Genomic DNA, 27,611 nt, shown 5'->3' with positions numbered 1-27,611 from the left:
TCGTACCGGTACAGCTGAACAGTGCTGTTACACGGAGCGATGCGGCGCTGATGACACCGCCTCCTAAAAAACACAAATCAACAGGCATACAGACAGCAAAGGGGCTCTCTCTTTCTGGTAGAGAGTCCCCAGCTGTATCCAAGCCCCAGAGTAAACAGGAGGTCCCCAAAGTAAAGCGCGGGTCTCCTGACAAGATGGGAAAAAGAATCGAGAGCTGCGAGGCAGCTGTAAAACCCTCCTTAGCGGGGAAAGGGTGGAGCTGACAGAATTCCCGAGATGTTTCAGGTCTCGGGAAGAGAGACAACCAGGAGGACGTCGGCGGTGCTACAACTGTCGGCAACCAGGACACGTGTGGCGAGATTGTTCCCGGAGGACAGGGGAGCGGTGGGATAGAAGATACACCGTTCCCCCAAGGTTCGCTGGGAGGTTTAAACAACACAGCCAAGGTCCGGATGACGCGTCCTCCTGGAGGAGGACGTCCCTCGCGGGGATTGACGCTCCGCCCCAGTTGTCGTCGCTAAGGGGAACTGTGGTGGATTGCCGGCATTTTACTCCGCCCTCACCCCTGGCGCTAGGAGGAGCTCTCCCGAGAGCATATACGGGCCCCGAATTCCAGCAGGGCCTCATGGACTATGTAGTTTTTATACACAGCCCTGCTGGATACCTTGGGGGCCACTGGGAGTCGCTGTCGGGAGGCCAATGGACTCATTTGGGCACCATGACCCAGAAGTTCATCACAGGAAGAGCGACGGGGCTTCCGGGGTAAAGAAAAGTACTGTTTACCCTGACCCAGAAGGAATAAGGACTTGTGGAACTGTTGGGCAGAAAGACTTCCGGGTCAGGAGGAATAAAAGGACTCTGGGAACTCCCAGACAACGAGCTGAGCTGGGGGGTAGGAGGGCAACGCGTCTGGGAGTGGAGGATTGTTGATTATTGATTTATTATTGTGGTTATTGTGATTTATGAATAGTGTGGAGTGGAGGGTGCTTAGTGCACATTGTTATAATAAAAAGAATAACTGTAGCACTTTTACCAGGTGTTTGGCGTGGTACCTGAGGGTTCAGGAGAGCACTACTGCCCCCTACTGCGACACTGATTAACAGCACCCCTCTGCCACTTAACTGACCAGATCAATATCCCAGAAGTTTTATTGACTTGATGCTGTACTCTGATTAAAAAGTGTTCCCTTAATTTTTTTGAGCAGTATATAAAAGATCCACTTGTTTACATAAAAGATGGTCTTTCATTCTCATCTTTTAAATCCAGGCTGGAGACTCACTACTTTAGTCTAGCATGCCCTGATTACAGCTGCTGATTGTATGTATTGCATCAATGTTTCTTATTCATTTGTACAAAAATATGTTTTATAGTAATCATCTGCTGCTACTAACTATCTATTATTCTGTTATTTTCTTGGTATCCGGTTGAAGCACTTGGTACTACTGTCATTTAAGATACTGGAACCTTTGGAATGAAATGGCGGAAGCCACAGATTTATATTATATAGTGCCCCCATGAGGGTTGGGGTGGGTGGCCATTTGCCCTGGTTTCTCAGGACTGTAACTGGACCTGTCCTTGTCTTTTATAACTGACCATGGATCCCACAGAAATTCATTTTGTGCAGGGATGTTGCAGACTGGATGGAACACACCCTTTTCCGTTGTCATATCTGGCCATAGCTCAAAAGTAATGTTAATGGACAAATATTCTTAGGTTCCATTTATGTCAATGTGTTTGGAACCACTTTATTCTACAGCATATTTAAATACATGTAAATCTGTATCTATATATGTATGTATTATGTAATTAGTAATGTGCTAGTTGTATTTTTCTTGTGAACTTGTTATAGTACTCTGATCTTGAACTCAGTGAAGAGTGTTGTACAAAAATAAGGTTAATGAAATTGAATATGCAAACAACTGATGGTTATTTTTTGAAAATCACTACAATAGATAAATCCCTAAGAACTCGAAGCTGGAAAATATTACCCCATGGAGATGTAACATTAACATGCTTCAACATAAACAGATGGAAGAAATTATTAAGGACAAAACTGAGTATCACATGGCAAGGACAGGTGTATTAGTGAGCAGTCAGTATGGGTTCAGGTTGTTTTTCACTGATATGCTAGGCTTCTATGAAGAAGCAACAAAAGTATATAGAATAACCAGAGAGCTGCATTTTTATCTGGATTTACAGAGTCTTTAATAACCTATCACATGAAAAGTCAGTCATTAAGATAAAATAAAATCATGGTATAGTGTTCAGCTGGGTGCAAAATTAATTAACATTGGGAACAAAGGAATTCAGAAAGTCTTCAGTGAAGTGGTAGTGTTTTATAAAAAAAAGAGTGTTAATTTGGAAAGGGGAGATCATCTTCTACAAACCATGTATTTATTTCATTAAATAGCATGTGTTCTTTTCTTTTTTTATGGATATGCCACTAACATCTCTTTTGACTGTCCCTTCACTTTTCTCTACCTTGAACCATAATCCAAAAAGAAGAGAGAAAGTAACAATTTTTTAGCGTTGGTTCAAGAGGGTTCAAGAGATTTTTTTGGTCAGCTGTGATAATCCAATTGTGAAACTTTATCTTAAGATAGATAGATAGAAAAGTCCTTATGGAGTTAAGACAGCTCTGTATATCCTCAATACCCTACATAGGCAACTACTGATGACTAAAACAAATCAATTTTATAGTTCCTTTACATTGTGACTGTTTCAAAGCAAAGGTAAGGGTTATTCTTCTTTTCATTTAAAACCACCATTAGCTCTGGATGGCTTTTCCTTTCCTGTTTTACACAACACATCCACTTTTATCTGCAACCTTTATCCCTTTGTAATTTTGTATTTCTATCCATAATCATTTATTTCATTATTTATGTCGAGTTACATCACTGCATTTGATTAAAAATTAATTGCATTGGAAATTAAGTGTATGAATTTATTCTAAACATTTAAATATGTTGCTATTTCTACAGTGACCTTTTTTTGGAAATAATTTTTTTTTATTAATTTTATCTAGATCAGGCTTAGCAGCAATCATTCAACAAATCAACAAACTGAAACTTCTTTCAAAAAAGAGTAATGTAAGGTTGGAACAGTAATGTTACTAAAACAAAACAACAGACATAAAATATACTAAGACATAAAGAATTAAGGAAACTGAAATGGATAGGCAAAATGTGAACAAATGAAAATAGATAAACTGTCAATTTATAGATCGATTCCAGTCACCACAAAGTAAATAGCTGAGAAATCTATAATACCTGAATAGACACTGTAACCAGCAAGCAAGTCTGTGCCAGCAAAGCAAAGGACTGGTAATCTGCAATGTCCATCCCATCATCTCTCACTGTGTCACACATTGCACCATATGGGATGAAAAAGAGGACGAGGGAGCTGTAGATGCTGTGCAATAGGCATTTCATAAATACACGCTTGTTAAAATAAATATCATGCTGGCCAGGGCCATAAAGCTGAGGATACTCCATGCTCCAATGGTCATTAATATCCTTTAAGGAAAAATAATAGAACAGTTAGAAAGTGAAGGGAAACACACTCTACAATGCATTGAAATAGGAAATCATACCTGATCAAACAGACTCATTCCCAGGACTGGAAGGGATGTGTAAACTAAGTTGTAGAAAGTGATAAACCATTCATCATATACTGTCTGTACAGAAATAAAAAAAAAAATTGTAAAATATCCAGTTTTCAATATTTAGTATCAAAATGTTATTCTAAATTTTAATAATTTCAGTTTATTTAAAATAAAGATTAATAAATATGCACCATGACCAAATACTGTAGTCTGAATTTAAACCCTACTACAAGTATGTCCATGAAATACAACACACTGATTTTCAGTCACCAAATTAACAATAGCTTCATATCACTTTATAAGGGCTATTCCATTTGCAAGCTGTTTAGTGCAATAATGTAATCACCATGCCCTTCCTCAGGCTTTTATTTCCACAAACATGCAATCAGAAGCTTTAAAATATTACAATTAAATATCTGTATAAAAATTATAACTGACTGTATATGTTTAATAAAATACCCATTAATTTTCTAAACTTTACTTTTTGACTAAAGGCTACCAGAAGACTGGAGACAACCTTGTGATGTGAGAACAAACCTTAGCTGGAATCCATTTATTACATTATACATTAATATATACACCCTCTCCCACACATACCATGGATGCATTTTGAGATAGGTGGAGGAATCCAAAACATATACAAATATGGGACAAATGTTCAAATTCCACCTAGGAAGTGACTGGGACCTTAATATAGGCCATAACTAAGGAGATAAGGTTAACTTTTATACCATTGTGGTGTTCTAAACAAAAACTATAAAATTATTTTCTTTTGTTATAATAAACAGAATTGGCAAAAACAAACAAACATTTCTTTTTACTTGTTGCCATTTAACATAGCTGAGTCATTAAATGATTACAGTAAATAAGGAGTCTTTAGAGTGTTTAGGCTAGTAAATTCCAGTAGATATTATTCCAGAGAGAAAATTACTTGCTTCAGGGATATATAAACATAAAGTTTCATTTTACAGATAACTGTTGTTATAATCAGAACAAATAAATGAATATTATATGCAGGGATCCCAGATGTAACAGTGCAGGGTAATAAAGTTATTGGTGCTTAATTAGGAACCCTACAGGAAATAAGATCCAAATTGCTTAGTACTTTAAATAAAAGAGTTGTTATATCTGTTGCTTTAAGAGAAGAGAGAGGGATGAGAACATCGAAAATCTGTGTCATTAATTTTAGAGGTACTTATCTGTAAAGAGGAATGTTAACACCACTTAACAAAATCATTAGGATAAAGTCTATTCACTAGCAACAATAGAGTTATACAGTAATCCCTCCTCGATCGCGGGGGTTGCGTTCCAGAACCCCCCGCGATAGATGAAAATCCGCAAAGTAGAAACCATATGTTTGTATGGTTATTTTTATATATTTTAAGCCCTTATAAACTCTCTCACACTGTTAACATTATTAGAGCCTTCTAGACATGAAATAACACCCTTCAGCCAAAAGTTTAAACTCTGCTCCATGACAAGACAGAGATGACAGTTCTTTCTCACAATTAAAAGAATGCAAATATATCTTTCTCTTCAAAGAATGTGTGTCAGGAGCAGAGAATGTCAGAGAGAGAGCGAGAGAAAAGCAAACAATCAAAAAACAATACGTGCTTTTGGGCTTTTAAGTATGCCTAAGCACCGCAAAAATGCTGCATTTTGTAGAGGAGCGTCCGTATCCTCTAGGCAAACAGCCTCTGTGCAAACAGCCCCTCTGCTCACACCCCCTCCATCAGGCAGAGAGAGTGAGAGAGACAAAGAAAAGCAAACAATCAAGCACCGCGTGGGAAGCATATCGTATATCATTGAGGAGTTGTATTTAATATGTAATACATGCTCTGATTGGGTAGCTCCTAAGCCATCCGCCAATAGCGTCCCTTGTATGAAATCAACTGGGCAAACAAACTGAGTAAGCATGTACCATAAATTAAAAGACACATTATCCGCAGAAATCCGCGAACCAGCGAAAAATCCGTGATATATATTTAGATATGCTTACATTTAAAATCCGCGATGGAGTGAAGCCGCGAAAGTCAAAGCGCGATATAGCGAGGGATCACTGTAAATAAAGGTGGCTTATTGTTGAAATAGAATTTAGTTACAAAAAGTCTAGGATCCAGCAAGGTAAGTCAGAATTGAAATAGAAAAAGCTAGTCCCAATTGAAAAATCAGTAAGTAGCTATCTGGAGTGGGTTTTGCAACCTTCCATGTGTTCATAGAGCAGGTATACAATACAAGTACAGTGGTGTCTTTTGCCACCATCTCCCCCTTGTTGTTTTTAAGGCAGATTAACAAGGGCTCAGATAGGTTAAATAAACCTCTCATTTAATCACCTTCTTAAAAGATTCCATAATATTAGAAGTTAGGAACACCAGCTTGAAATCATTGAGGGCTTATGGATGTGTAATTCTGACAACTTAAATTGTGTCCATTTTCCATAGTTTGTGTATCTTTTATAAATCCAGAGACATTTGTAATGCACATGACTGAAAAAGATGTTCACTTATTATGTTCAGACCAATGCGTTATTAAATTTTAGTTTGTGAAATTAATTTTAGTTAAAGTACACCCTGTCTTTTTGTATATTAGAACAATCTAGTCCTATCCACTAAATTCTTCTAAAATAACATTGTCTAGTTTTGAAAGTCCCTAATGTCCTACTGCCTACCACACTTTTTATCTTTTTTCATGAGTCTATAGTTATCTCTCTATTATTAAAAAAAATCTTGGAAAGGAAAAACAGGGCGATGAGATGTGATCTTCTTGGAAGTTCTCAGAAGACACTTAAAAGACACACGAGACAAAAGATACTGGCCACAGAGCGCCTTGCGGGGATCGTAAACATGAGAGTTGGTGCCAAGAGACTGTTCCAGGATTGCGGGAACGTGGAACATGAGATTCTTGCAAGACACGCCCTACTTACAACCAATATCAAATAAGAGCACAGCCAGGAAAACACTCAGTCGTGTAAAGGCACATAGCACACACAGATCCTGTGCTCTCAGCAAATATAAAGTGCATAAGGTCAATACGTTCTAGATGAAATGTCAACGACTCATCAAAGAATGAAGAGCACTGCGGAGAAAAGACACCCAAAAGCATTGGAGAGAAAAAAAGGCAGATAAGAGATTATGAAAGCAGTGGAATTCGAAAGGCTCAAACAAACGATGGCGTGATATACATGCAAAGAAAGGTAAAGAATATGAAAGTAGTAAAATTCGAAAAGTATTGTAGCATCCCAGTTTTTTTTTGTGACTGTTAGGTCTGATTGAGGGAGGCCGGAGTACAGCATGGAAGACTGATAGCGGAGTATTGATTGATGTGGTAAGTCGGTGATTGTTCAAGTAAAACTTTTGTGACACTTTATTATGTCAGTTTGTTTTTTTTTAATTCTTCTCTTTTCGAGCCAGAACGCAGAGGTAGCTACAGTATAAAAAAAAACTGCAGAATCCACAAACAATACAGGCAAAATCTACGAGTCTACAATAATCTTTTCGCCTTCGCATCATTCAATGCAAAAAACGTAGATTTACACGATAATGGATCAAACGCTATAAGAATCTGTGGTCCCGCAACACTTAAAGCAAGGACAAGTTTAATTTCAAAGAAAACACAATTCAGTCTGGTGTATATTTATGATCACGGAGAAGCAATGCAAATATAAACAGGTGAAAAGAAAGGTAATGTAGTATATATTCCGCAAATAACATTAGACACCAAAGGAGATCTTGATATGCCATTCATAATAAAATGTTTACAGTTTCCCGTGAGAACAACTTTTACTATGACAATTAACAAATCATAGGGACAAACATTAGAAAAATTCTGATTATTTATTAAAGAAAAAGAAACGATATTCACTCACGGGCAGTTATATGTTGCCTTGTCACAATTATCTCCAGAAATGGAATCAAAATTCAATGTGATCTTGAAGAAAAGGTAATTCCAAATATTGTTTTTAATGAGGCTTGTAAAAGTGCAACAAATGAAACTGAAACAATTCCAAAGAAAAAAAAACAGCTTTTAAAATTGTATATCCGATTAACCAAACACAGGGGTTGGCGAGTGAAGCGAGCAGTGGTTGGAGCCCCCCTAGTCTGAAAAAAGGAACACTTTCTAATGTTTGTGCAAAATTTACCCTTAACAAATTTCCAACTGTGTACCCATGTTCTTGATAAACTCATTTTAAATAAACACTCTCCATTCACTGTACTAATTCATCCATCCATTATCCAACCCGCTATATCCAAATTACAGGGTCACGGGGGTCTGCTGGAGCCAATCCCAGCCACCGCAGGGCACACACAAACACACCCACATTAAGGACAATTTAGAATTGCCAATGCACCTAACCTGCATGTCTTTAGACTGTGGGAGGAAAACGGAGCACCCAGAGAAAACCTACGCAGACACAGGGAGAACATGCAAACTCAACGCAGGGAGGACCCGGGAATCAAACCCAGGTCGCCTTACTGCGAGGCAGCAACGCTACCACTGCGCCACCGTGCCGCCCCACTGTACTAATTCCCTTCATAATTTTAAGTACTTCAATCATGCTTTTCGGAATTTTCTTTTGTTTAAATTGAAAATGCTCAGCTCTTTTACTCTTTCTTCAGAATTCTTCCCGTGTAGCCCTGGAATCAGCCTAGTCACTCTTTTCTCGACTTTTTCTAGCACTGCTTTGTCCTTTTTGAAGTCTGGAGACTAAAAATGTACACAGTACCCCAACATGGATGAGGCCTCACCAGTGCGTTACTAAGCTTGAGCATAACCTCATTGGACTTGTATTACACATGCATGCTATAAAGCCTAACAGTCTGTTAGCCTTCTTAATCTCTTCTAAACACTGTCTAGCAGTTGATAGTGACGAGTCCACTATGACTCCTAAATTCTTCACATAAGGTGTACTATTGATTTTTACACCTCCCATTGTATATTCCAACCAGAAATATTTGCTTCCTACATGTAATACTTTACATTAAATTTCATATACCACAAATCTGTCCAATCCTGTATGCTGTCCAAGTTCCTGAACATTCAATGAGTTCAAGATTATCTGCCAATCCATCTATCTTGGTATCATATGCAAATCTAACCAGTTGGTTACTTCTGTTTCTATCAAAATAATATATATTAAAAATAGCAGCAGCCCTAGCACTGACCCTTGTGGAAGGAACATCACACTTAATATCAGCCAATTCTGATAGGGTTGCTCAGACCATAACAATCTGCTTCCTATATCTGCATCCATCTACAAACAACACACTGAACTCTTACTTCTTTTAATTTGATGCCCCATCTCTCATGTAGCATGGTACTGAATGCTTTCTGAAAGTCAAGATAAATAATATCATATGTTCCACTTTGATCATATAGATTTGTTGCATCGTCATGGAATTCCAGGATGTTAGCAAAACATATCCTACTTCCTCTGAATCCATGCTGACTGTTCAGTAAAACTCCTACACTTGACATGTGTTGTTCAATCTTATACTTAATAATTACTTACATTAGTTTACTTGTGATGCATGTTAAGCTTACTAGCATATAGTTGTTTGGATCTGCTGGTAACCCTTTTTATATAATAGGATGATATTTGCCATTTTCCGGTTCTTCTGAATTTCCCCAGTGTGCAGTGACTTCCTAAAAATATGCATCAAGGGTTTATATATGTACTCGCTAAACTCCTTAAGAAATTGAGGATAAGTATTTTCTGGTCATGGTGAATTGTTTGATTTCAGCATATTTAATTTAAACAGTACTTCTCCCCCTACAATTTCTAAATTACTCAGTACCTCTTTAGTAGTCCCTTCTACCAGTGGGAGGTTGCAGCTTTCCTCACATGTAAAGACCTCAGAAAAATATGAGTTTAGAGCATCTGCTATTTCACAGTTTGTATTTTTGATTCCTTTTTACTATTCAAGATTGCACTTCACCTCCTCCTTGGCTGTTCTTTTACTAATAAAAACAGAAAAAAAAATCTCTTTGGGATGTCTTTTACCTTATCTGTTATATTGCTCTGTAACTGCCTTATAGCCTCCCTAATATCTTTCTTAATGGTTGCCCTCATGTTCTCATACACCCCATGATAAACCCTAGAGTTATTAGTCTGGTAAGCCTTACACAGTTGTTTTTCCCTTTGCAGCTTCTTTTTCAAATCTTTATTAAACCACAGTGGAATTTTTTTTTTAATTTCCTACTAATTCCAAATTTATTTATGTACCTGTCCTGCATTATATGTAAAATGTTTTTAAACCTGTTCCATTTCTCCTTGATTGTCTCCACATGTAAAAGCTTATCTCTGTCTGTCCTCCTTAGACTTTGCCACAGATGCTCAAAATTTGCCCTACCAAAATTAAACTTAACAGTTTTAGTCTTTGCATCTGCACTCTTCCAAAACACTGAGAATATTATGGTCAGTTGACACTAGTGGTTCAATCACCTGTTCACCCTTAAATTTTTTTGATTATAACAAAATACTAAATCTAAACACCCTACCACCCACCACCACCACAGCATTGGTTTTTTAACATACTGTGTTAAAAAATAGTCACTAATTAATTTTAAAAACTCTTGTGCTCTGCTATTTTCAAGGTTATCCCAATTAATATATGGGTAGCTAAAGTTAATTTTTCATTTAAACATTGGGTTAGAATTTACACTACTATGCATTTTAATTTTTACACTATTGTTTGTTCCTTCTGCAGTTTTACACCTGGCATCTCATGCAACAGAACACAAAAACTCTCAGCCACTTCTCTTTTGTTTGAAAGGATGAGGTCAGCATGATGTTACTCTGGTTATGTTTCAATATCATATTTGAGTTTCATTTCATTTTCATATTGTGTTTTTAATTATTGTATAATATGCTGAGCTAATTAATACATTTAATTGAAGTGACTAATTTTACTTGGATTAGGGCATCCTCACAAAATGATATCTAACAGCTTATATGTCTGTCAGTTCATTGATGGAAGAAGACAATGTGTCAGCCATTGTTCATTCAAAACAGACTTGCAGGCACTGGACAGTGCCAGCCTATGTTTCATATACTCTACTGGATACAGTTTTCTCTCTCTTTCATGTGCGTGTTGGAGATGGACATAATTATGGTTTACAAGTGCTATAAACTGAGATTGAGCTTTCAGTTGTGACAAATTAGGCAGAGGATATGTTAAAGGAATGTACAACCCAAAACTGTTTTTATTAGTATGTTACTTACCCCATGTAGATTTTACAAAGAAGTGAGAAAATAAAACAGAAATAACAAACGTTCTGATAAAATAGGGTGTGGAGGATGGCCGACCAATACTCCAAGCCACCAGGTGGAGCCCTCCTTGCAGCATGGAGGTCCCCAGAAGACCAGCAGGGCATCATGGACAATGGAGTTTTTATGCACAGCCCTGCTGGATGCCATGGGGGCCAAAAGAGGGAGCTGCAGGGAGGACCAAAGACTTCTTTGTGCCCTATGACCCGGAAGTTTGTCATAGGAAGAGCGCCGGTCTTCCGGGATGAAGAAAATAACTTTTACCTGACCCGGAAGTGATTGAGAGTCACATGGACTGGGGATTAGGAATAGTTCCGGGTCAGGAGATATAAAAGGACTGTGGGAGCTCCCAGACGGTGAGCTGAGCTGGGTGGTAAGAGGGCAACGCGTCTGGGAGCTGGAGGATTGGTTTAGCGTATTATTGTAAGTTATATGAGTATTGTGGTGGAGTGTGCTTTGTGCACTGTGGCATTCAAATAAAGTCATTATTGGGACTTTTACCTGGTGTCTGGAGTCGTGGACAGGGGTTCAAGGGAGCAAGAGCGCTCCCTATCTACCATAAGGGTCTATGGAGACCAATACTAGACCACAACAAGTAATTTAAAAATGTATGTAAAAAAAATGGAATGTTACTCCTGTTTCACAATCCACATGTGAATTCATCCATGTGTGTGCTCAAAATATGCAAACCACATTCATTTTTCGCTAAAATATTGTTAAATGAGTACTTCTGGAAAACCAGAGCAGTGCATGTACAGAAAACATATTTACACAGGAAAAAGCTTTTTGAATTGAACACAGGAATCCTGACCAGTGAATGAGAAGAACAGGTTTGTCCTCAATTTAAAAGCTTATTAAAAAGTAAATACTCAGACTGTGGATGCTGAAACTACAAAGTAAAGTTCCTCACCTGAGCAGAGAATCCACAGAAGAAGGCATACCAGAAGTGGACAAGTGTGAAAGTAAAATTCTTGTAGAAAAAATAGCTGAGAAATTTGCACATGCGAATGTAGGACCACCTGCCATGCACCAGTAGAAGGCGCTGTAGGTAGCGGAACTGAGCAAAGGAGAAATCACTGGAAAGGACTGCCTGCATTCCCTCTTGTCCACTGATTCCTACACCAATATGTGCAGCTTGAAGGTAAAAAGAATAACAAAGAAGAGAAAATTAGTCAGTAAAAAATAAGAAAATGCAGTTAATTCTGATAACAGATCTGAAGTAGACCGGATCATGTATAGATGCATGCACAAAGACTATGGACATGAGGACAGAAAGAATAAGAACTGAGAAAGCAGTTTACCACCTTAAACTCCAGTAATGAAATTTATACTAAAACATGATCTTATAAACCTGTGATGTCATTATAGTTTAAAGCCACCTGTTTCAAGTCAGTTCATACTTTTTATCATACTAACGTCATTTGCTCCATCTCCAATGGCCAGGGTGATAGCTTTTTTATACTTCTTGACCAAATGGACAACTTGGGCTTTCTGCAGAGGTGTCACTCGGCAGCAGATGACAGTTTTGCACATACAAGCTGTCTTGAGAAACTCCAACTCTAAGCTTGGCTCCAAAGCAAAAGCCTGCACGAAAGCAAATCTAGTGAGAAATTGTCATTCTGCTACATTCATAACTGTGATAATGATTCAAAACATATAGGTCCTTCTAATGAATATTACATTTCACACCAGCCCAATCTCTATTTTTTTTTCCATAGATACCCACATATAATTTACAAAACATGTATTTTTTAGCCTACTGAACAGTGTAATTAGATTTTTCATCACTGCCATATGAATACTTACAGTTTGTTTTGTGTTGCAGATTTCAAAAAGAGAAATCATTCTTTCTCAATTTTGAGAAGTCAATATGTACATTCCTAGAAGCTCTCACGTAAGGTGTACTCTTATTTCTTGCTCATTTACAAGTGGGGGTCAACTATTTTCCAGAACTGGGCAATAGCATAGTAGTAGGGAGTAGTTATCAACTATACTACTAGGTAGCATGGGTCTATAGTCTTTTTAATTAATCTGCCAAGATGTACTGTGCTGAGTTGTGACATTTAATCTACAATCAAACAGGTAACATCTGCGATTTTGTTTTCTTCAAGCCCCCCCAAAAAAAACTACAAAACAATGATGTTCCTGTTGTTTGACATTAATAAACTTGTTAATAAAGAGTTTCCTCAAGAAGAGACTGTTAATCAGCAGTGGTAAACACTAAACTGCATTTTGCCCCATGACAGTGTGCTCACCACATTATTAGTCAGAGCTTTTGGTCAAAAGTAATGTTGCTGTAGCTTCACACCTTCAGTATTCACGAGATCTCACTCCATGTGAATTTTTTTTTGTTCTGAAATTAACACTAGAATTCCTCAAGCCTCTGTGGTGGGCTGACGCCCTGCCCGGGGTTTGTTTACTGCCTTGTACCATGTGTTGGCTGGAATTGACTCCAGCAGACCCCCGTGACCCTGTAGTTAGGATATAGTGGGTTGGATAATGGATGGATGGATTTCTCAAGCCTACAAAAAAAGTCATAATGCCGGGCTACCTTAAATTCCTTCACACCTCTTCATCAGTGTCTTTGTTTTGAATATGTGTGAATCAGGACAAAAAGCAAGCAACCTGCTATCCCATCCCCCACTGACACAGTTAAAGTGAGATGCCAAATTAGCAGAGCTCAAGACTGTTTATCTGTTTCATGTGTGTTCCAAGTCTACAACGATCTGTATAAATGTAGGATGACAGAAAATTTTGAACACATAACTAAAATAGAAACTTTTTTCATGTTATAGTAATAATTGACAAAATGCTGACATAAAGTGTATAATGTGTAAGGACTGAAGTCCAAATATCAAATAAACACTTTCACAAAAGGTATAACAAAATAAGTGTGCATTTATTCAAGAATATAACCAAAAAAAAAAAATTTAATTTACATGTTGTTGTAAAATTGAGACTGAAGAAAAGATGATTTGCTACTGTGCTAGATATCCAAGAAAAAAATCACAGAAGGCAATGAAAGATGTTTCCATACTTTGTAATTTTTTAAAATGAAGGCTTTGAAAAAAAACTATACAATCTACTTTGAACATAAAAGCAAAAATGGGTAATTCCATATTCACAAAAATAAAAATGTGAACTAAGCAAGAACTTCCAAATGTTAAATACCTTATATCAAGCAACCTATTAAGTGCTCAGTATTCTTCTAAAATGAATTGTAAATATTTTTAAATTTTTAAAGATAATTCTATCAGTATAGTCAAAAGAATGATTAACAAACAATCACATTCTTTCAAAGACATACTTGCTGAGACTTTGCCCAGGCAAATTTTACATGTGTTAGTTAAAAGAAACTTCATTACTGAGACCTGTGTCACCTAGAGTAATATATAGTAATAGTAATATATATAATATCACACTAAAGTAACCTTATCTTTAAACTCCATTTTAAGCACCTTGCCAGGACTCCTTTCTTGCTTGCAGCAAAGTACACCCAGGACAAAGTCCATCCCATGAAAAATGTACATTTGATCAAAATCGCTTTGAAATATTTGTCAGGTACGAAGAAATCTGGCCATCAATATTCTGTGAGGGCAATTGCTGAAAAAAAACACTGAGCTGCCCCTATCAGCATTGCATTTTACAAGCTGACTGTTATCCTGTCTTTCTGGAAAGATATTTTCACTGTAAACATGAGAGTAATTTTGTCATTTCTCACCTACAAATTTCTAGTTCTACATTGTTTTTGTTTTCTTTCTTACTAAGTATTGCATGACCAGCAACACACGTACCAGGCTATGTCCATTGATTAGAAGTCCATAATCTCCATCTATGGTCTCCTCAGGTACAACTTTGCATTTCTGATTGCCACAAATGTTTTCTATGATAACCTCATCTTCCTCATCAGGTGCTGATTCTGGCTTCATTTTCCGTCTTGCATCTCTAAAATTGGGCACACATATTTCCATTATGATGGATAACAGTAGCAATTAATTCTCAAAATGAACAAATATTCTTTAGAAATTATAAATTCTGTAAAACTGGAAAAAGAGAGCAGCAAAAATTGGAGATACTATTTAAAGCCACTTTAGAAAATACTCTTTTCCAGTTTTAAGGTAAGGTGAGAAATGAGACAAAAACTTGAAAAGATGATTAAATGTGACTTTGTGAAATCCCTAAGCGATGTCTCTCAAGCTGCTTCTAAAAGGTGCTTGAAACCACTGGTTTTCTCAGCACGTGAAACCTCACTATAACCATGGGGAATAATTTTTTAATATTCCATTTGTCTTTAAAAGAAAAGACAGCTGTAGACCTACTCACCTCAAATCTTTTTTCACATCTTGTAAAGAATTTGAGTTGATGATAAATACTTCATTCATTTCCTCACGCAGTAGACTGCAGGAATATCCAATGTTTTCAGCTGTCTCTATGGCAAAAAAAAATCACATTCAAGATATTTATTTAATAGATGGCCATAGCTGGCAAGAAAAAATGTGAAATTCAGATTTAACAGCAACTAAGTGAGGAATAAGAGGAAAACTTTCTTAGATTCTAAGAGTGAGACAGAGCCCTTAGTTACTTCTTATCACTGCTCACCTGCTGCCACTCCCCAACTCCTCCCAGAATTACGCCTCTTTGAGGCAAATGCAAATGCAAATTAACATAATTAGTAGTTAAGCTCAGCATTCTATAAAAAGATAATGACAAAAGCATGGGGGATAATAGAAGAATTTCAGCAAATACCAAGTGGTCAAGGAAAAATGTACTATTTGTTGGCTTAAACAGTGGTATAAACAACAAAAGGAAGTTAATCGAGTGACAGAGACTGACGGAGAAACTCAAAAGTTCAAGTTCACAAAGTCGCACAGTGCCTGAAATAAAAAAAAAGTTGTCAGATATCAAGGTTGCTGTGAAAAGGCAAGTTGCAGCCCACTGTCTGAGAGTCATATAGAAGCTTATTAGGGTACAGAGAAAAGAAAAAAAAGGCACACTGGGGAAAAAAATGGAACTTTAATCTCGAAATTTCCACTTTAATCACATAGTTTATTTCGTCATTAAAGTAGAACATCATAAACTTCATCTTAAAATCATTTCATTTACTAGTTTCTCAAATCCCATCGTAACTAAAGTAGCCTGTTAAATGCTTTGTATTGTATGTGGTCTTCTATGTGCTTTGTCTGTGAATCACTACGTGCTTCTTAAATGGGCTCTCTTCCTCCAACAGGACACAGAATCCATTACATTCATAATATTACAGCTCTCCGAATAATTTAAATACTGAGATGTATAATTGATATCATTTTCATGATGATAGGAATTAAAGCATGTTATTAAACATGGGAACACGATGGCACAGTGATAGTGACAAGCTGTTGCCCCATCCAGAAATTGTTCCTGCCTCCTGCAAGATGCTTGCTGTGGCATGCCCGACCTTCGATGAAATAATTTATTGCAGCAGTACTGTCTCTTTAATACGTACTAACCCCCAATTCCTGCCCTTCCTTTTCTTTCTCCAAGAAACCAATTGCCACACAATCAGCTCTGTAACAGATGTCAAGCCTTCTGTAAGCATAGAACGCAGATTCTTCAAAACCTTTAAGGAACATTGAAATATCTTCATAGTACATGTTTAATTATTCTATCCATCTATCCATCCAGGGTCACGCCAATCCCAGCAAGAAAACAGAGTGAGGCATGAACATTACATTATTAACACTATAGATTATTTAAATGATGTTAAAATCTTATTTGTATAATGTAATAAACATATTTTGCCTCATTTCATCTTAAAAAAGATATTGTCATCATATGTAACTTTACGCTTTATAAAGTGGCTAAGGTTGTGCAATATTATAACTGTATCGCAAGTTTGCAGTGAGGTGATTGTACTTATAAATACTGTGGCGGGCGACCAGGTCCCAGGCCAGGATGCTCCTTCTACTTATGTTTCGGGTGAGCAGCCATGGGCTCCTCAGTACCTCCCCCGGAATGCTTGGTGGCAGCCTCCTTGACTGACGATGGTACCTCAGTTTACTGCACGGTTCTATAAGAGATGGAGTTTTCCACAACTCTATGGGGATCTGGGGTGGCTGCCAGGGGGTGCTGCATGGATCCTGGGGCCAGCCTGGACAACACTACAGCCCCGCCTGAAAGTGCAATCAGGAACAGGTGATCAAGCACCTGGAGCACTTCCGGGTGGGCTATAAAAGGACCGGCAACCACCACTCAGGCCCAGAACCAGGAGGAAAAGGACGAGGTTCCCTGGGAGGAGTGGTGGTGCAAGAAGAAGGGCTGTGATTTGTGTTGTGCTTAGTACTTGGGACTGTGTTGTGACTGGAGGGTTCACGGAGAAGACGTGCCCTCCAGCTGAAGAAAGAAATGAAGTGCTTGTGTTTTTACATGTACTTCTGTGTAAGTCTGTGCCAGGTCAGGCGCTATATAGCATCCAAATCACAGTACAAACAGTTCTACAAGGAACACTTGAACTGATTGAGTGCGTTTAGAACTCTTGAGATGAAACTGTATTTTAACTGCAGTGTCCCTACAGAAAAGGCTCTGAAGCGTTTGTTGTATGAGAGCATTTCAAATAGACAGCATGGCTGAGGCAGCGTGTGTTTGATGCTGTATCCCGATAATTCTCTTTCTGATCAGCTGCTGTAGAGCTGTGATTCCACACTCAGATACAGTGGGATAAATACTTGAGTGTAACAATGCTAAAGCAACTATGGTATTTGGAATAGTTTGGCCATTCCGTGGACCATTATATTGTTACAGGTTAATTACAATCAGATGCCTTACACTAATAAACAATATGTGGTTAATTTCAGTGTATTTGATAAAGATGAGTCATGGATGTGGATCTAAAAAAGAAAGGGAAATAACACTGGAACAAAAGCATTGCTTTGATGCTGGGCGCCGCCAGTTTGCAAAACCGAGCACAGAATTTCCGTACACCAAGGATTTAGATGGCATGAAAATGTGCGTGGCTTTACACCAAGTTTAGTTTTTATACGTCACAATGTAAGCGTGGAAACAGGAGTATGCAACATTTTTGTGCGTATGCACCATTTATACATGAGGCCCCTGGAGACCTCAGCCATCAAGCTGCCTCCCCCAATTGGCCATTCCACAACTGTGGAATGCTGGGCCAGCCAATCCGATGAAAGGACCCATCTAACCGATAATTCCTGCTATCCTCCAACAGGGATGACTTTACCTTAGGCAGAAAAAACAACATGGTAGTTGGGCCGTAGCACCAAGTGCCACTTTTGAGTACTGAGAAGAAAAAACAGAATAGGTGAGGGTTAGTAACAAATTATAACTATCATGTTACTTATGTTTTAGTACTAATGACTAACAACAGAGATGCAGTCTGTACAGTTAATTAGCAACTCTAGTCAGGATATGCTAAACTGAAGTAGTGAGTCTTCAGCTGAGATTTGAAAGCTGAGACCGAAGTGGCATTTCTTATAGTATCAGGCAGACCATTCCACAGTTTAGGGGCCCTGTAACTAAAAGCTCAACCTCTCAATGTTATTTTATTAATCCTTGAAATCATAAGCAGACTGGCATCTTGAAATCTTAATGTGCACTCTGGTTTGTAAGTCATGATAAGTTCAGATAAGTAAGCCAGACCTTGGCCATTTAAGGCTTTATATGTTAAAAGGAGAATTTTAAACTCTGCCCTAAACTTAACTGGGAGCCAGTGTAAGGATTTAAGAACTGGAGGTATGTGTTTATATTTTCTTGTTCTTGTAATAATTCTTGCAGCAGCATTTTGGATTAACTGGAGGCTGTATAAAGAACAATTTGAACATCCAGTGAACACCGCATTGCAGTAGTCAATCCTACTAGAAATAAATGTATGAATTCATTTCTCAGAATCCTGTTTATTTAGAAAGCACCTTAATTTCCCAACATTTTTAAGGTGGAAGAAACATGATTTGGAAAACTTTGTAATGTGCGCTTTAAATGACCTGCTAGAGTCAAAGATAACTCCTAGATTGTGGACTGATTCAGTAAAATTAATGGTGATTCCAATTGAGTTAAATGATGACAAAATATTGTTGTGATCAGCATCAGTCCCTCCAATAATTAACATCTCTGTTTTATCAGTGTGTAAAGATAGGTAGTTCTCGTCCATCTACTCATTTAATTCATTGACACAACTAATTAAAGACAACATTGGAGAAACTTAATTTGATCTAAATGAAAGGTATAACTGGTGTGGTCCCCGGCTGGACGCCCAGGAGGACGAGAGGAGGGCTTGTGCCTCCTCCAGACCCCGATGTCGGTATATCCCGTGTGGTCCCCGGCCGGGGCTGGAGCCAGTCCGGGACACCCAGGAGGACCAGAGGAGGGCTTGTGCCTCCTCCAGACCGAGAGGGGGCGTCCGTCCTGGTTATGCTGGAGGCCTCGGGTAGAGGGCTTGGAAGCCCAGCCCTGTAGGGGCCCGTGGCCACCGCCAGGCGGCGCCCCAGTGCCTTATTATCCCAGGAGGGTGGCGGAAGTGCCGGGGGGATGACGACAGGGGACACCCGGACGGCTTCCGGGTGCGCAGCCGGCACTTCCGCCACACTGGGGTGTGTCCGCGGGAGATTGCCGGGAAGCAGCTGGAGCCCATCCGGGTTCCTATAAAAGGGGCCGCCTCCAGTCAGCAGTGGAAGTCGGGTGGAAGAGGACGGAGCTGGAGTGAGGACTGGAGGCGGCCAGGCGGAAAAAAGGCACAGTACTGTGTGGCCTGGACATTGGGGGAATCGGTGCAAGAGGCACTGGGGTTTGTGCACGTGACTTTTTTGTTAAATATATTTATTGTAAATAAACAGTGTGTGGTGGAGCCAACGATGTCCGTCTGTCTGTGTCCGGGTCAAAGTTCACACTGGATATCATCTGCATACGAGTGAAAATTAACATTATGTTTCCTAATGATAGATCCCAGTGGAAGCATGCAAAGTGAAAACAGTAAAGATCCCAGTACTGCCCTGCGGGACACCTTACCTCATTTCTGTGTATAATGATGGAGTACTGTCAGCACACTTCTGTATGTATTGGAATCGATTTGATAAATAAGAACTAAACCAAGCAAGCACAGTGCCTGCAAGCCCAACATCATTTTCTAGCCTGTGCAGTAAAATAGAATGGTCAATGGTGTCAAATGCTGTCTAACAACATAATTACAGTGGAGTTTCCTTCATCAGAGAATATCAGAATGTTGTTTACAACCCGCATTAGTGCTGTTTCTGTACTATGACTAGTGCAGAAGCCAGACTGGAATTTCTCAAATAAATTGTAATGTGTAAGGTGTGACTGAAGCTGATTGGCAACTACTTTTTCTAGTATTTTAGAGAGAAAGGGTTAATTTGAAATGGGTCTATAATTAATAAGTGTGTGTGGGTCTAGGTCTAACTTTTTAAGTAATTGTTTAATGACTGACACTTTTAGTGCATCAGGTACTGTGCAATGCAATAATGAACTATTGATAATGTTAAGAATAGGCGCTGCTAGAACATCCATTGCACTTTTTACTACTTTTGTTGGCACTAGATATAGGGAACAAGTTGTGGGTTTGAAAAGCTTTTATATGTTGCACCTCTACATAACAACCACCTTTATCCACCCTCTCAAACATATACACTGTACACATTCACACTTAATATATTATTTTACAACACCACAGTTAAGCTGATCACAAGTCTTTGCAAAGAAGAAAAAACCTGCATAATCTTCTCTTACACACAACTAGTTCACTTTATATGTGAATGACAATGGTATGAATGGTGATTTTTCAAGTTACACAATATTTTTTTGTACTGTTCATCTTCTTGACACTTATTCTGGGTGTGGCTATCAGCAATGGCAGCTGTTCATCTCAAACAGTCATCATTGTGCATTTCCTTTGCAATTTTCCACTTGGAACTAAACAGTTCTGTACTCATAGTCAATATCTAGCATAGAATGTGTCCAAGGTTAGATTCTGCCGTGCATCTAATGCCTCAGAGATTGATCTTGTGGCCCATGAGGTTCTGATAACACAGGAGTGGATGGAAGTATTGTGTTTTTTCATTCTTTACATTTAGTAGACTGATATCTACCAGTATCGACATCTTTAAACTTACAGTGCATAAGGCAAGTGTCATGTTTAAAAATTAAAAGATTTAATAAGAAGTCCTGAAAGTAGAACAAAGATTAGTAAGCTCATTAAACATTTCATTGTGAGAGGTATAAAAGACACAGACATAGCCATACCAACAATGATTTGTAAACAAACAACTTGCCAAACACATACAGGTGCCGGTCATAAAATTAGAATATCATGACAAAGTTGATTTATTTAAGTAATTCCATTCAAAAAGTGAATTCATTCATTCATTACACACAGACTTATGTATTTCAAATGTTTATTTATTTTAATTTTGATGATTATAACTGACAACTAATGAAAGTCCCAATTTCAGTATCTCATAAAATTAGAATATCAATTAAGACCAAAAATGATTTTTAGAAATGCCGGCAAACTGAAAGGTATGAACATGAAAAGTATGAGCATGTACAGCACTCAATATTTAGTTGGGGCTCCTTTGGCCTGGATTACTGCAGCAATGTGGCATGGCATGGAGTCGATCAGTCTGTGGCACTGCTCAGGTGTTATGAGAGCCCATGTTGCTCTGATAGTGGCCTTCAGCTCTTCTGAATTGTTGGGTCTGGCGTATTGCATCTTCCTCTTCACAATACCCCATAGATTTTCTATGGGATTAAGGTCAGGCGAGTTTGCTGGCCAATCAAGAATAGGGATACCATGATCATTAAACCAGGTACTGGTAGTTTTGGCACTTTGTGCAGGTGCCAGGTCATGTTGGAAAATGAAATCTGCATCTCCATAAAGTTCGTCAGCAGCAGGAAGCATGAAGTGCTCTAAAACGTCCTGGTAGACGGCTGCGTTGACCTTGGACCTCAGAAAACACAATGGACCAACACCAGCAGATGACATGGCACCCCAAACCATCACTGACTGTGGAAACTTTACACTGGACCTCAAGCAACGTGGATTCTGTGCCTCTCCTCTCTTCCTCCAGACTCTGGGACCTTCATTTCCAAAGGAAATGCAAAATTTACTTTCATCAGAGAACATAACTTTGGACCACTCAGCAGCAGTTTTGTCTTTAGCCTAGGTGAGACACTTCTGACGCTGTCTCTTGTTCAAGAGTGGCTTGACACAAGGAATGCGACAGCTATAACCCATGTCTTGCATACGTCTGTGCATGGTGGTTCTTGAAGCACTGACTTCAGCTGCAGTCCACTCTTTGTGAATCTCCCCCACAGTTTTGAATGGGTTTTGTTACACAAATCTCTCCAGGGTGCGGATATCCCTATTGCTTGAACACTTTTTTCTATCACATCTTGTCCTTCCCTTCGCCTCTCTATTAATGTGCTTGGAAACAGAGCTCTGTGAACAGCCAGCCTCTTTAGCAATGACATTTTGTGTTTTGCCCTCCTTGTGCAAAGTGTCAATTGTTGTCTTTTGGACAACTGTCAAGCCAGCAGTCTTCCCCATGATTGTGTAGCCTACAGAACTAGACTTAGAGGCCATTTAAAGGCTTTTGCAGGTGTTTTGAGTTAATTAGCTGATTAGAGTGTGGCACCAGGTGTCTTCAATATTGAACCTTTTCACAATATTCTAATTTTCCGAGATACTGAATTTGGGACTTTCATTAGTTGTCAGTTATAATCATCAAAATTAAAAGAAATAAACATTTGAAATACATCAGTCTGTGTGTAATGAATGAATCTAATATACAAGTTTCACTTTTTGAATGGAATTGCTGAAATAAATCAACTTTGCCATGATATACTAATTTTATGACCAGCACCTGTAAGTTAGAAAACAAGAACTATACAACACCTTTCACCAGATTGCTCAATTTTCTCTGTGCAGTGTAATGGAGAAAAGGAATGGCCTAATGGGCCGCAGGTTTCCAGTCATTGGGACGGTGCAGGTTCCATTCCATGCTCCATCTGGCTTCTGGGAGCTCTTGAACCCGACACGGTCAGTAATGTCACCAATGAGCTGGACAGTGAGGCACAACAATGAAGCAAGGGGATGGTGCAAAAACTGCAAAATGCTTTTATTAAAACAGCAACAAAATCAAAACAGTGTTCAAATAAATAGTGCCGTGTCTCTCAAAGGTTAATAAATAAATAATCCAATAAAAATGAGTGAACTGGTGAAGATTAAAAACGCAATAACAAAATCCTTTTAAAACCAAGGTTAAAACAATGGCTGGAAGCAGTCTTTTAAAACAAGGCCTGGTGCCTTCTTGTACTGGTGACCCCCTGCTTCTTCCATCCAGGCTATGCACTGGGGAGTCACCCTACATACAGCTGATCTTCTTCACTGTACTGGTCTGGTGGCCCTTCTGATCCCTGGCTCCAGTTCTGCTCACCCAGACCGAGACTTGGTCTCCCCAGCGACCAGGATGCTCACACTTTGGGCTTCCACTTCCCAAGACCCTGACTCCCGCTGCCTTCGCTGTGGCGAGCCAACCTTCTCCCAGTCACTCCTGCGCTAAACAAGCGCTCAGCAGGAGCGACCACTATGGTAGGCCCTCGGGTGCTGGCCAAACACCCCATTCAGGCTCACCTCTCCCAGCTGCCTGCAATCAGCGCGAGTCAGCGTTCGCTCGCTCACTCGTTCTCCCTCACCGGCTTTCTCCATCCTGCTTCCTGGCATCTTCCTCATTAATCTCCCATTCTTTCTCTCACTTCTTTCTTCTTTTCTGCCTCGCACTTCTATTGCATGATTCAGGGACGTGGATCAGGTGTGGCAATCAGCAGCTCCCGGCAACAATTACGGATGCAGACAACTCTTCACCTGTGCACTTAAGCGAGGACATTCCGCATCACGAATCACCCGGGAACTTCTCCGGCCACTCCACCACACCCCTCTCTAAGCTACGAGTACGGTGACTATTTATTTAAAAAGTGGCCTTTTTGACTTGAGCTGTGGACCCACTACACCACAGTCATGTACTGTAAAAATATGAAGAGAGCCTGTAAAATTCCAGTTTTTCACTAATTTATTTCTATCAGTCTGAAAATAAAAAAATTATATTCTGAAAAAGACTGAGAACCTGACAGACTGAAATTTAACTGCCAACTGAGCTTTTGTTATCAGAAAAGGCTGACCATAGTTACTTAGCATTTAAAAATATATGCAAACATAATCTGTTTGTTTTTTTCAGTCATTTTTATTATTTTAGTACATTCAAGGAAAACATTTGAAAAACAGCTTACTTTATTGAAACTTTTCACTCAGAGGAAATTGACCTTCTTATCAATACTCCTGTATGGATTTTCCCAAGCACTGTGCCATATGAACATTAAAATCATTTTTCTGGAGTACATAAAAAAGAGGAATTATTTTTATTGCATGCATTAAGTATTTCTCACTAGATTTTAAAGATACTAGTATTTCTGCCTCACAACTCATAGAAAATGCTTCAAATTATGGGTGGGTCATAGTCTGGGTGAAGCTTGTGCATCATTTCTATGTCTGTATGTGTTTTCTTCAATTACCCAAAGATTTGACAATCATATTTACTGGTGAGCTTAAACTGGCCAAATATGAGTATCTGTGAGTATGTTCAGGAGAGTATCCTGCAACAAACTGGCCAGGTTTACTTCTTACCTTGTGCTGAAAGCCAGTTGGATATGTTCTGGCTCCCTACACACGTGAATTTAGATTAAGTGGAGTCAGTAAATGGAAGAAGGAATAGAATTTATCTTTTTAAGTGCATTTGCATATAATGTGTGAAGCACCTATTGAGAAAGCCCATGTCTGTCTGTCTGTCTGCATGAAACAACTTAGCTTCCTATGAACCACTTTTGATGAGATGTGCACACTTATTCTTCATTGGATGCCCGATGTAAGTGAGTTACATGCTCAGCAGAGCACACTCGAAAGCAGCTCACACAGCAGCACCCTTCTTCTGCTTGCCTTAGGCAAGTTTAATAATACAGTATGAAAAAGTCACTTCTCTAGAAATAAATCGAAGGGAAAAGCAATAATGCAAGCATATATAAGACTGAATTGATTGTACAATATTATCTGCAGATTATTTTGTAAAGAACTGACATTATCAACATGCAGCCAAATGGTGTTTGAATTAATAACACGGGAAAGGTGCAACTGCCCTAATTGATGAACCTAGGATGAGTTTAAAAATGAATAATGGTGTTGGAAGGTGAGAGGCTTCAGTGGTTTAAGCCCATGATCTTTCATTCCCACATATACTGTAAAACCCCAAATCAGAAAAAGTTTGGTGGTATGGAAATTGCAAATAAAAAACACAGTGATTCTTAAATTTATTTTGACTTTTATTTCATTATGATCCCAAGATATTTCATGTTTTGTGTGGTCAACTTCATTTCATTTGTTAATATATATCCACTCCTGCATTTCAGGCCTGTAACAAATTCCAAAAAAGGTGGAATGGGGGTAAATTATGGCCAGTGATGAAATAAAATAAGTAAAATAATTGAATAATCATGTGATGTCAACAAGTGATTGTAATCATGAGTCTTTGAGGAGCAAAGATGGGTAGAGGATCTCCAGTTTGTCAACAAAAACAATGTTCCTTAAAGATTGGAAAGGATTTGCATATTTCTGCCTTTACATTGCATAATATCATTAAACGATTCAAGGAATCTAGAGGGATTTCAGTGTGTAAAGGGCAAGGGCACAAGTATAAGCTAAACACCCATGATCTCCGATCCCTCAGATAGTAAGCACTGCATCAAGAACTGTCACTCATTAACAGCTTATACAAACTATGGTAATACTTTCTCAAGCACTAGAATACTTTTTCACATGCCACTTAAAACTTTATTGTGCAAAAAAAGCCTTATGTTAACCATGTCCAGAAGCGGTGTCAACCTCTACTAGCCCAGAGGCATTTGGGATGGACTGTCACACAGTGAAAATATTTTTTGTGGTTAGACAAATCAGCATCCAAGATTTTTTTGGGAAGAAATGGACGCTGCATGCTCCGGACCAAAATTGAAAAGGACTTTCCAGACTGTAATCAGCAACAAGTATAAAAGCAAAGGTCTGTCATGTTAGGATAATGTTGATATTGATTTTATACCAGTATTGGTCATTTTGTGTTAATAGATATTTTTCAATTGCTAATTATTGGATATTACTCTATTGTGTATATTTTAAAAGATGTTATGTTTAAGAAAACTGAACAACAGTTAGTAACAGACCCTCCACCACTAATACACATCAATCTATGACATTCTGACATTAATTGATTTTCATGTTGCTGTGTATTAAAGCTACTGAGCCAACGCAAGCCTATTTAGGCTACATTTTTAACTATATGATATTGTAAAGTGTTGTTTAAAACATACATTTAATGTAGTCTATTAACATATGTGATTGCATTCTATTAACACTATTTTTGAATTTGACTCATTGATGCAAAACTATTTAATAAACAAAAATGCCACTGAATGCACTTGAATGTTACTGTTTTACTTGTTTGTATATTTTACAAGCTGCTGTGATGTATAGCATAGCTCTCACTTAAACTGAAGAGTGAAGTTATTTTATACCCGTCTATGATCTTAAGGACACAAAGTGAAGTAGTGCAATTGGATTAATGGGAAAATTAGGTAAAAGATGAAAGAGGTTTTTGAAATTTTTGTTCCTTCTAAACAAGATATTATTCATTTATTCTAATTGATACTCTAAGTTGTTATCTCTAGATCTCTACTTAGAAGATGATGGATCTGAGTATTGTGAGAGAAGATAGATTAATTAAAGTGCTTCTGTGTCTTTTAGTATGAAAATTTTAAAACAGCCACGCTTAAGTTAAAAAATTGAGAAGGGAGTGAGTAGAGGAAAGATGCTTGCATCCATTACTGATGCAATATGCGTTATCATTCCTGGAAATCTACGTAATTTAATGCAAGTTAGGAAAATCTAAAGAAGAATAAAAAACAAACTATTGAATGGTTTCTGTGTAATGTACTAAAATAATCTATAATATTCCCAAAGAATATTATATTATGCTCTAGAACATTTTCTCAAGACTAAATTACATTGTTCATGTTTCATTTTCATTTTCTGCACACCAAAGATAATTTTGATATGACTATTTTGAGTCACCACACAACATTCAGCATTGCTGGGACCCAAAATACTAACAAGCATTTGAAGTAATATTTGACAGAGTGTGATTCAAGACAAGGTGGACACACAAGCATTTGTAAGGGTGATCACATTAAATTATGGACAAAAAGACCTGATATTATGATCACGAAAAAGATATATACAAAATATGAAGATATTTTGTATCCTGAGAGAGTGGCTGAAGGTAGTCTTTTCCAGACACAGACATTCATGAACAAAATGAAAAAAGCTCATTTTCAGATTGAATTCTACAACTCTTCAGCTCATTTGGCCACATAAAGAGGTTTTACCTTGTTTGTCTCCTGTCAGCACCCAGATCCTAATGTCTGCTTTAGAAAGCTGCTCAATTGTTTGGGGAACACCATCCTGTAGTTTGTCTTCAATGGCTGTTGCACCCAGAAGCTGAAAAAGAAAGAGACAAGCACATTTTCATGCAGAAGTAAAACCTGGAAGGGATGATGACTCTTTATCACCTTGGATACACATACTGACAGCTTTCCTGCTAAATCAGACATTGTGCAAACTTACATACAGTACCCATT

At 38.3% G+C, this 27,611-nt stretch overlaps 1 protein-coding gene across 2 annotated transcripts in view; it reads right to left on the bottom strand.

The window, feature by feature from the left end:
- Positions 1-27,611, bottom strand: part of LOC120532774 (phospholipid-transporting ATPase ID-like) — a 193,959-nt gene that overhangs the window by 10,313 nt on the left and 156,035 nt on the right. The window contains exons 21-27 of one of the 2 annotated variants that reach the window (XM_039759146.1): positions 27,360-27,471; positions 15,195-15,300; positions 14,666-14,816; positions 12,272-12,455; positions 11,782-12,005; positions 3,593-3,676; positions 3,270-3,515 (exon numbers count right to left, since the gene is read on the bottom strand). In XM_039759146.1, the coding sequence (XP_039615080.1) occupies positions 3,270-3,515; positions 3,593-3,676; positions 11,782-12,005; positions 12,272-12,455; positions 14,666-14,816; positions 15,195-15,300; positions 27,360-27,471 (1,107 nt within the window). The remainder of the gene's footprint in view (positions 1-3,269; positions 3,516-3,592; positions 3,677-11,781; positions 12,006-12,271; positions 12,456-14,665; positions 14,817-15,194; positions 15,301-27,359; positions 27,472-27,611) is intronic. The other variant, XM_039759147.1, reaches the window with a different exon arrangement.

This window comes from Polypterus senegalus, chromosome 7 (genome assembly GCF_016835505.1).
Source record: "Polypterus senegalus isolate Bchr_013 chromosome 7, ASM1683550v1, whole genome shotgun sequence".
Taxonomy (NCBI): Eukaryota; Metazoa; Chordata; class Cladistia; order Polypteriformes; family Polypteridae; genus Polypterus; species Polypterus senegalus.
The sequence above is the reverse complement of the archived record's forward strand: the minus strand, read 5'-3'. Positions and strand labels throughout refer to the sequence as shown.